Source organism: Saccostrea echinata, unplaced genomic scaffold (genome assembly GCF_033153115.1).
Source record: "Saccostrea echinata isolate AGI-Se365-2 ecotype Australia unplaced genomic scaffold, CSIRO_AGI_Sech_v1 ptg000014l, whole genome shotgun sequence".
NCBI lineage: Eukaryota > Metazoa > Mollusca > Bivalvia > Ostreida > Ostreidae > Saccostrea > Saccostrea echinata.
The window spans coordinates 15053083-15064691 of NW_026889763.1; the positions used below are offsets into that span (position 1 = coordinate 15053083).

Sequence of the window (11609 nt, forward strand, 5' to 3'; positions counted from 1 at the left end):
TCGTTTTTAATAATGCGTTCATATTGTTATTCGTGTACTTCTTTTGGCGAGGGGGAAAAAATTGAATATATATTTCATTTTTTTCCTCTCTTGGACCTTCGATGTCATTCGATTTTCTCTAACACTTTTTTGGAAGCCAACCATCTGATATAGATTTTATTCAGATAGCTTATCACATGGCCGTAGGAACCGGGGGGGAGGGGGGGGGGGGCACGGGGGGCGTGCCCCCAATAATTTTGCCGATATATAGATTACTATAGGCTTGTGCCCCCTCAAAAAAAAAAAAAAAAAACGTCTGATGACCTTTTTTCTCTCTCTCTCTTTTTTTTTTTTTTTTTTTTTTTGTTTGTCGGGAAATTTTTGGTAGTGCCCCCTTAGCTGAAAATGTATGGCTGTGCCCCCCCCCCCAAACTGAAATTGCTTCCTACGGGCCTGTATCATGTTGGTGTGATAAATGAATAAGATTTTGTAATACTGATGAATATAGTCTCGGTAATATTGTCATACGTTTCAATAAATAAAAGACACCGATCCAGTCTCATTTTCCGATAGATTTCTTGTTTTTGTTTGCTTGTTTGTTTTCTTCTTCTTCTTTTTTTTTTGTTTTTTGTTTTTTGAACATTTTGTTTTTATTTGTTTGTTTTTTTATTTCCTATCCTGGTCATGGCACCAAATTCAACAGACCGACCCTTGTACATACAATTATAAATCGGATGTGATCGTTATCATTTTTTTCTATGATAATCTTATCATCACATGGAGTTTTTAAAGATGCTCTTTTCACAATCATATTAACCTAGTCACCACGGTTCCATTATGTGATGAGCAAAACTTTCAGTGCTTTGCCGCAGATGTTATCTGGAGAGAGAGAGAGAGAGAGTTTGGGAGGGTCTATCCGGCTCCATTTTTTTTTTTATATCAACTGCTACGCGAAATAAATTTGGATGGTAAACAAAGGATGAAAGCTATTAATCAAGCTATGAACGCTGTGTGAGACATATTTTTTGAACACTTAAGATACTCTCGTTTAAACATACTGGAGAAAGTATATTAAAAGGCGATCCAGTCTGATTAAAATCAGATCCTCGTTGCTCCTTTTTGACGATATGCCTCGTTTACAAGCGACATATCGTTAAAAAGGAGCAACGACGATCTGATTTTAATCAGATTGAAAGGAGACCGCAAGTATTGCTTTCAAACTTGCATAGATTTAGCATTTTGAATGTAGACTTTCAAAAATGCTTAGGATGCTGTATGTGACCTGTACCTTCTGAATATAATCTCATATAAGATCTTTTAAAACGGTGTGTTTTTCATGTGAATATGCTTTATATCAACTATAATCATACATGAAGAAGAGAGTATACCTTCCTTAGGATGGCGCATGTATCCTGTGTTTTCCAGATGAGTTATCAGGTTAAAACAGATTCATCTCATATATGAATGGCCGCCCGCGTGGCGCAGTGGTTAGAGCGTTCGCTCTAGAGTCGCGGAGTAAGGAGCTGATCCTTACGTCGCGGGTTCGAATCCCATTGTGGGACGTGGAGACCGGTCATTCGGATGAAACCGTATAAACCGAGGTCCCGTGTCGCAGTAGGTGCTGGCACGAAAAAGATCCCTCACAGCTCAATGGCCGTAAGTGCCGAGTAAAGGACAAAATTTGCAGCTCTCCACCGGCAAGTGGTGGCGTCTCCATATGAGTGAAAAATTCTCGAGAGGGACGTTAAACAACATACAAACAAACAAACAAACATATATGAATGCAAGTCCATTGACAAACTTGCATAGGTGATGTATATGATAGATGCCAAGAATAATTTGTGCTTTATATGTTTTATTTGATCTACATTTATTATCAATTTAAAGCTTTTTAGCAACACAATTCGCAAATTCTACGGTCGTTATAATGACCTCGTTTGCAAATACAACCTATTGTTGGATCGTATTTTGACCGACATGTTTCCTACCAATTGTTAGGCCAATGTTTTATACAATTTTGGCTACTGATTTCTCCGTTAACTTTATCAATATTGAGGCCTCATGGCGAGTGTGAGACGACAGGTGATGCTTACTCTTCCTAAGTACTTAGCTGATCCCACCTCTCGTGTTTCCAGAAGTCCGTGTTATACCCTGTTCACGATTAGTTTTGTTTACTTGATTTATGAGATTGACCACCTCTCGTGTTTCCAGAAGTCCGTGTTATACCCTGTTCACGATTAGTTTTGTTTACTTGATTTATGAGATTGACCTTTGTTCGTTATCTTCTCCCTGTTGTAGAAAACACAGAAAAGAAATTTTCAAGAGTTAGTAATAAAAAATATTAGTGATATGTGACCGGTCGGCAGGGGATGCTCACTCCTCCATGGCACCTGATCCCACCTTTGATGTTTTTGGAGGTCCGTGTTTGCTCTGCTCCTGATTTGTATTGTCTAAATGGACGTTGAGCTTGAATACTGTTCGTTATCTCGATATTTCATTTTATGCATTACTGAAATTTTGACTGAAGTCTGAGACTGCTTCACGTTTTGAACATGTTCCTTGGGCATGGTTCAGTGGGTACAGGGCTAAAAGTACCCAACGTTATTATATTTCTAGTATTTCCTAATGCTTGCCCTAACAAGAAGATATAGTCGTTCAATTAGGGTGAAAAAGAAAAACTACAGTTAAGTTTCTTTACTATATGACTCGTGTATGAGATTAGGGTATATTTTGTTTTACATTTATCAAAGGAAAATACCTATAATACCTAAAAAATGAAATAAAATGTCAGCAGTTTAAATTTAATTAATTATTGTTTAGGAGTTAAGCTTACTGGGATAAGGCCCAGTTTTACCCATTGCTGCTTGTTTTCCTATTGACACTAGCGATCATTTCTGTGGACTACTGGTCTCAATTAATTCAAGCAATTTTTCAAATGTAATACATTGAAATTAGTAAGGCAAGGATTGCCCACTTCCTATTAAATGAGTACTAATTATAGAAGTTTAATTTGCACTTTGACATAAACAGGAACAAAGAGATACTTTTTATTTCCTCCTAATAAACATATCGTACATCAAGTAATCCACGTAAAACTCAGAATAATACACACGTTTATCATCTTAATCTTTAATCATTATTTTATGATTATAAACAACAAAAAAAACATTTCAACTTGCAACCATAACAATGTATACAACTCCGACATAGGAGCTCGGGAGACACTGACACGAGCAATAAATGTATATCCTTCCATTGTTTCCTCCATCATTATGAACTAGATTCTATACTGTGATATACCGGGAAAATGTATCCATGCAATGAAACGAAAATCAAATATAAAGGACGAATTCTAAAATGTGTCAGAAATGACGCGAACACTCACAACACAACGTAAGAATATCATGTTACATGAAATGTATCATATCAGAAATATTTGTGCTTTCAGCTGAACAACCATGCAGGTAATGAATTCTCTTGAGAGAAAAATATGGTAAAAATAATGGCGCTTCTACGATTAAAGTGAAGGTAGCTTTTTGTCATTTTTTCACGCGTGCGTAGATATCTTTTCCTGTTGACAGATTGTCCACAAGTCCTTCTGACATTCCCTCTGACTGCTCATTTCTATCGTTTAACCCCTCACTATCACAGTTTTCACCAGGATCTGAAACAAAATCAGAAAATCTACGAATGGCAGCCCTGGAATAAGTTTCAGTGGCTTCAATCATATGGGTGACCCGATCTATCCAGCCACTTTTCCAAGATTTTGAGCGCTTTGGGTCTAAGAAACGAAATTTTTCCGTCTTTTCTTTAATTTCTGCGTTAGGATCAGCTGGTAATTCTATATATGGACTCTCGGCTTTATCGTAAGAAAATTCTATCGTATCTGATGGGTTAATCCCTTCCGTCACTATAGAGGGCGTGGCGAAAGAATAGACAGATTCTGATTGGATGCTGCTTGGAGTCGGTGGTACCTCTTCTTCATACGATCTGGTTCGATAAAAAGCGGTGATTGTGATCGGGAACTTTTTCTTTCTGAAAAAGTTAAATTTTCAGCTCATTAAAATGTGTACATAATCATCTCAGAAAGCGTACGCGTCTTAGACAGAAAGCTTTTAGTTTTCGGGAAGGTCTTCTCATATAGATGCATCACAGCTGAGATAAATCTGAGATAAATCTGAGATTAATCTGAGATAAATCTGAGATTAATCTGAGATAAATCTGAAATTAATCTGAGATAAATCAGATTGACTGAACAGAAACAAACTGAATTTGTTTGTGATTATTGTGTTACCTCCATTTCCGGAAGCAGAAAAATGAACATGCCACCACCACTGCAATCCCCACCAATACGACGGCAATTCCAACAACTAAACCTGCAAAATATACATTTAAAATTCAAACATAAAACAAATAAGATTCTCTTATTAAGTTATTTTATTAATGCCCTCAATGTATGCATTAAAAAAAACTTGTAGTTAAATTCGTAATAGAATATAAATATAGATTTAAATCAATATTTCCTACAAAACTTCATTTGATATGTTTTGCCAGTCAGCTGGAGTAAGGTCAGCCATTACAGATCTGAGTTGGCCACTGATACACGGTCAGGATCTTAATAGTTAATTAAAGCACAATTTCCAAGATCAATTTTGATAACTTTAATTCACAACACATTTCAACCAAAAAATGAGAAAAAAAATTCCTCAAAAAATTGACTCAATTTCAACTTCCAAAGTTTGAATTGCAAACATATAGTGTTGCGCCAGATGGCAAAAAATGCATAGACCTGTACATCAAAGAAACGAATCACATATCGATGCATTATTAAAATGGAATATGCAATATTTCAAATTAAATCACCAATATCCTGAATTTTATGATATTTAAGCATAATATAGGCTTGTAAACGTTAAGAATCCACCCCGCTACCTAGCATAATCCGAAAGAATTACTTACCCACCAGAATGCCGACATCCCTTCCCATCTCAGCTACAAGGTTGAAAGCAAACCTTTATATATAAATAAATTAAGTTTCCTGACCAAATTTGGCACAGATACATGCGGAAACAAATCTATTCCCACGATTACATCGAGCTTAGAGATCAACTTCGATAAAGCATATCCATTAGATTTGTGAACTTAAAAAAATATAATCTGCATTTTTGAGCAAACAATAATTTATTTTAATACATAATGCTACTTTTGCCTTTGACCCGGGGAAGTCCGCAATAGAAGGACACAGGGCTATGTATGGATGTACTTCAGGATTTGTGAATGATTTCAGTTCTCCACTCCTCAACAGGAAATGCAGCCCTTTATTGCACACTTGAATATGAATGAATGCCAAAATCCTTCAATAGTGCATACATATATTTACGGCCCTGAGATTGCATTCAAGTAACGATATATCCGTCCTTTTTTCATCCCAGCATTCTGAAGGCAAAATACTACAGATCATTTAGCTTGGTAATACAAAAATAATGGATTTTCCTTTATGTATTGTTTTTCAGTCTAATTATCCACTTTTTAATGTTTCTTTTCAAATGGAGAACCTATATATTCTCACGTAGTAAATATAAATGGGCATTTGCAGTTTTCATCTTTTCTGACTATGTCTGACAGACAACATGCAAGACATTTAGCAGAATTTATTTTTGATTAATATGGGCTCTTAATGTTGTTTTATTCCCACAGAGAATATAATTACTGGTATTAATTCATTTCCATGTTCAAGTAAAAGAGCGCTATACTAAATTTCACGTGATGAATCCCTTCTTCTGGCGTTAGTAGTATCAAGATTGAATGGCCGATACAACGATTAGAACTAACAGTTGTCTCCATGTCGATGTAGAAAGACTTTTGAGAGTCAATAATTTTTGGTAGGTCTAATCGGAGAGGTTTGTTCTGTCCAAAATCATTCGGGTAATTGTGCAAGAAAATGTCTGCAAAATGGAGAAACTGCTGCATGGATAAGCATGGCAGAATATTTATATTGGTATGTAGGAATCCCAAGGTCTTAGTGGACGACCAGTTATCGGTGCCACAGTATCAAGGTACTGAACTGCAAAAACGTCGACCACACACACCGTACGTCAAGCTACAAGAGATGGATTACTTGTCATTGGTCAACAATACAACGATGACATCTGTAAGTGCAATGCTTATTGAAGTGAAAGTAAGGAAATTATTCAACTCTTTCCCTTGCTTGCTTAGCTGACACGATCAATTTGTGTAATAATACTCACCACATCCAAAGTATTCTTTTTAGAGAAGCGGACAGGCTTAATTTCGCTTTCCTCCACGGATGAAGGCGGAAGCCTGTCCACTTCTCTAAAGAGAATATATCCAAAGCTGAACAGAATTGGGGGGGGGGGGGAGGTGGTGGTGGTGGTAAAAAGGCTTTATGATAGAATTCGTCCCTGTACTGACAATGTGGCAAATAAACAGGGGCAGTTAATTCTAATACGATCGAACAAATCCGAATTTCTAGCTTTATATGAGTGAAGGTATATTTAGTGCTCTAAAAGGTTTGTTATGATTAATTTTGTGATATTTTCACTGCAACTATATGCTAATGTGTTCTACAAAATTGCAGCGAAGCTGACTCGCTTCTTTTGGCAACTATATGGGAATGTACTCAATTGCTTTTACACACACACACACACCCTCACACACACACACACACACACACATATATATATATATATATATATATATATATATATATATATATATATATATATATATATATATATATATATATATATATTATATATATATATGACTAATAATGGATTTTTTATTCTTGAGAAGAAGATTTTTAAAGATAGGCCTATTTCCGATACATTCCTATGTATAACATTGATCCCCTGTTGTGGCCCGCCACAATTTTACCAAAATCAATAGCATAAAATATAAGAGTTTCAACACTTTATAAATCCATTTCTCACGATAAATTAAAGACTATGAAAGACTATCATAGACAACTGTTTCTTCAATAAAAGTGGGACACGGAAATTAACATACCTTGTCACTGGTTATCTGCATGTGCCCATTATTAGCAGACCTGTATTTGGTATTCTTATGAAGAAGAATTTATCCAAAAAATTTACATGAAAAGAAAAAGATTCTTGTTGTGGGTTTCAGTTCGACGTTTAGATATCGACGACGTTTTATCAATTAACAATATTCATTTTCATTTATATGATGATTCGATAAATCCCATTGAGCTATATGTATAAATAAAAGACATCATCTGTTTCAAATTTGGATGTTTTACTAGAAAAAGAGTGTGATGGCAAACTAACAACTAGACTCTATGATAAACGTGACTTCAACGTTCCTATCGTCAACTTTTCCTATTTATGTTGAATATATTCAAAAACTTCTACATGAGAAGAAGAAAACACTTGCTGTGGCTTTCAATTTGACATTTAGATATATCGACGACGTATTATCAATTAACAATAGTTACTTCCATTCTTATGCATGTCAACTCGATATATCCCAGTGAACTTGAAATAAAAGATATATCAGACAAATCTGTCTCAAATTTGGATATTTTATTAGAAAAAGACGTTAATGGTAACCTAACAACAAAACTTTATGATAAACGTAATAACTTCAACTTTTCCATCAACTTCCCTTACTTATGTAGCAATATACCCTTATCACCTGCATATTGGATTTATGTCTCCCAGTTGATTCGATACGCAAGAGCATGCTCTACGTACGAACAATTTCTAAAACGAGGCAAGCTATTGACAAACAAATTGATGAAACAGAAACACAACAGTCTCGTTTAAATTCATCTTTTCGCAAATTCTATGACCTTGCGAAAAGTGAAGTACAATGACTCTGTCAGCAAATACAATCTATCATTAACTAGCGTTTTTCATACTAATTGTTAGGCCATTGTCTACACATTGAATTGTCTACGGATTTTTCCGTTTTCCCGATCATGACAAGGAGTACACGGCAGATGTGACCGGTCGACAGGGGACTCCTCCATGGCACTTGATCCCACCTCTGATGTTTTTAGAGGTCTGTATTTGCTCTACTTCCGATTTGTATTGTTTCAATGGACTTTTGAGGTTGATTACTGTTCGTTTTCTTCACGTTTCATATCTGAAGTTCAAGCTGAGCTGGGATGGTATCAAATAGCTGGAACAAGTATATGAAGTGAAGGGCGGTATAAAAATTAACACATTTGTTTTTTTAATTTTACAATTATTTCAGTTTAAGGATATTACATTTTTGATTAACCCTCGTATATGTACATGTTCTTTTTATTCGAGAAAAGAATTGATTTACTATCTGCATACCTATTTCTTGCTATTGTCGCTTACTAATTTTAAAATTATTAGAAATTAATAATTAAACGACACTATGATATTAAAAGGGACAATTTCCATGTATATCGTAATACATGTACATTTAAAGATAGGTACTTTGCTAGAGGTCAGATTAAATCTGATTAATGAACGCATTTATCAAGGAATGCGACTTTTATTAGGGCAACAGATTATGGTAACTTTTATCAGCTATAGCAGTATAAGCTACATCAATATTTAATCCCAAGACTCTGATTGATTTCAAATATCATAACTCTTTGAAAATATAATTTAATTTAAAATTGAAGTAAAGAATATGGTGAATTTTCAAGGGATAATTTTTCACTAAAAGTATACTTTTTAAATCAAAATTAAATCAAATAAATTAAAAAAAAAAAAAAAAAAAGCAACATTCGGCCAAACCCCTTTGCCAAAAAAGTAGAATCTCTGTCATTGCAATATCTCTGTCATTGCTGTCTCTTGCAACAATATATTCGAGAAGTGGTGTAAATCAGATGTGGATACTAAAAAATTTCAGGGAACTTTTGGAACATTTGAAATCACAAAATTTTACCAAAATCAACAACATAAAAACGACTTTTCAACTGTATATACAACTATTCCCCACGCTAAATTAAAGTCCAGACTTTCTGACATCGTTGACAGCTGCTTTTTCAATAAAAATGGAACTCGTAAATTTACTTACCTTGTCATTGGTCATTTACAAAATTATTTTGTTAAAAAGCACTCTGATTGTGCACACAAGTACTCTGAAGTTGACATTAAAAAGATGCTCGAGTTTCTGATTGACAATATCTATGTGGTTTTTGGAGATCAGGTCTTCCAACAATTTATTGGAATTCCCATGGGTACCAATTGCGCTCCGTTATTAGCAGACCTATTTTTGTATTCATATGAAGCAGACTTTGTTCAAAATCTTTTCAGTGAAAAGAAGAAAACACTTGCTGTGGCCTTCAATTCGACATTTAGATATATCGACAACGTATTGTCAATTAACAATGGTTATTTCCATTCTTATGTTGACACGATATATCCCGTTGAGCTTAAGATAAAAGATTCCACAGAGTCTGACACATCTGTTTCATATTTGGATATTTTATCAGAAAAAGACTTTAATGGTAATCTAACAACCGAGCATTATGATAAACGTGATGGCTTTAACTTTTCAACTTCCTTTACTTATGCAGCAAAATACCCTTATCACCTGCATACGGGGTTTATATCTCTCAGTTGATTCGATACACCAGAGCACGCTCTACGTATGAACATTTTCTAAAACGAGGTAAGTTATTGACAAACAAGTTGATGAAACAAGAATATCAACAGTCTCGTTTAAAGTCATCATTTCGTAAGTTCTATGGTCGATACAATGACCTTGTCAGCAAATACAATCTATCATTAAGTAAAATGCTGACTGACTTTTTTCATACTATTTGTTAGGCCATTATTAACACACTGAATTGTCGACGGATTTTTCCGTTATTTCCAGATCATGACAAGGAGCACACGGCGGGTGTGACCGGTCGGCAGGGGATGCTCACTCCTTCATGGCACCTGATCCCACCTCTGAAGTTATAGAGGTCCGTGTTTGCTCTGCTCTTATTTTGTAGTGTTTAATGGACTTTTGAGCTCGAATACTGTTCGTTATCTCCACATATTTCATTGTTTGCCCTGTCTGTTGTAGACGACAGTCAAAAGATGTTGACCCACCAAAATCAAGCGCTCGCAGCACACTTGTTAAACAACAAAGACTATTCACATTTTGCAGTTACATCGTAAAGAGCCTAAATTTATCATATACAACAAGAAATGTGACAACGAAGTAAGTTTTAATCATATAAGCTCAATTTGACCAAATTTGCTTGAAAGACGCTTGAAATTTATCTTTATTCTGTTCTTATTTTGCTTTATAAGAAACCAAAGTTTTATATTCTACAGAAAAAAATAGTTTATGGTATGATCAAAACAGGAAACCACCATACGGTAGTGTATGAATGTTATAAATAGTCAAAAATAGGATTAAAAAACCTACATATCATAGCGAAAAACAACTTTGTCGTCTGTAATCCCAGTTGCATTGGCAGTCCCAGTTGTCAGTAATAGGGTATGTCGTTTAGTCTGGTAAAAAAGCAACATTCATGTTGTGTTCTATAAAACAGTCGATTAGATCAAATGCTTAAACGAATAACAAATTATGTAAAACTTTGTCTTATAGAATGGTTACTTAAAGGATAGAACAGTTGAATAAGACAATTCCTAAAGATTGACAAGTTATAAAACTATGCTCTATTGGATTGTACAAAGGGAATCAAACAGAACTTAGAAGTACTGTAAAAATTGTATCCTATAGGATTGTTAGTTAGAAAGTATTGTAAAGTTTGACAAGTATCCCAAAGAATGGTGGTTAAAATAAACCTGTGACTTTTATTTTATTATGATTCAATTATGTTAGTATACATATTTTAGTATGTAATGGAAATAAAGATTAAACACATAGGATTTATCCTGTAAATATTACTAATGGAAAAAATGAACGCAATTAAAGAATCTGGGGGAATAAGACGAGCCATGTGCCCATGCCCATTTTTCGGCTATGCAAGAACATTTATTGGAAAAAATCTCTCAATTGTTCGAATTTACTTAAGCATTTTAATGTTTGCAGTAGTTCTCAAAATGATATTTATATTCTAAACAAGCTAAACAGTTGACTTTCATTTACTGTCACAAGTGTCTAACATGGGTAGGCACTTCTATTAATTAATCTGCGTATTGAGTGTTAACACTTATTGTGGAGATATTATAAAAATGTTAACATTGTATATAATGATAGTGGTGATCTAGAAGCGCTCGTAGTAAAAATAAATAAAAACAGGAATAAAAGTATTCAAATATCTTTTATAATTTTTATCCGGCATTCTAAATAATTTACTGTAAATGAGTTCATTACTACATATATATATATATATATATATATATATATATATATATATATATATATATATATATATATATATATATATATATATATATATATATATATATATATATATATTATTTCCAGTGAAAAATATGTTATTCCTATAGACATTTTTTATAAAGTAAAACAATTAACCCCCCCCCCCCCAAAAAAAAAATCATGACTCGAACACTTTCCTCAATAGACGTCTTTTTAAAGAGCTCCTCGCTAACCACTATACCACGGAGTCACACATACATACCCATTTAAATAGCATACAGTTCTCTATATTTAGCAAGCGTATTTGGACTTAGAAT

The 11609-nt window shown here is 34.2% G+C and overlaps 1 protein-coding gene across 1 annotated transcript; it reads right to left on the reverse strand.

The window, feature by feature from the left end:
- Nucleotides 1-3013: 3013 nt before the first annotated feature.
- LOC133187264 (uncharacterized) lies at nt 3014-5043 on the reverse strand. Its single transcript, XM_061322621.1, has 3 exons — nt 4939-5043; nt 4274-4355; nt 3014-4014 (listed from the first exon to the last, which is right to left on the reverse strand). The coding sequence occupies exons 1-3, from the start codon at nt 4964-4966 to the stop codon at nt 3519-3521; spliced, it is 606 nt and encodes a 201-aa protein (XP_061178605.1). The 5' UTR covers nt 4967-5043; the 3' UTR covers nt 3014-3518.
- Nucleotides 5044-11609: the final 6566 nt, after the last annotated feature.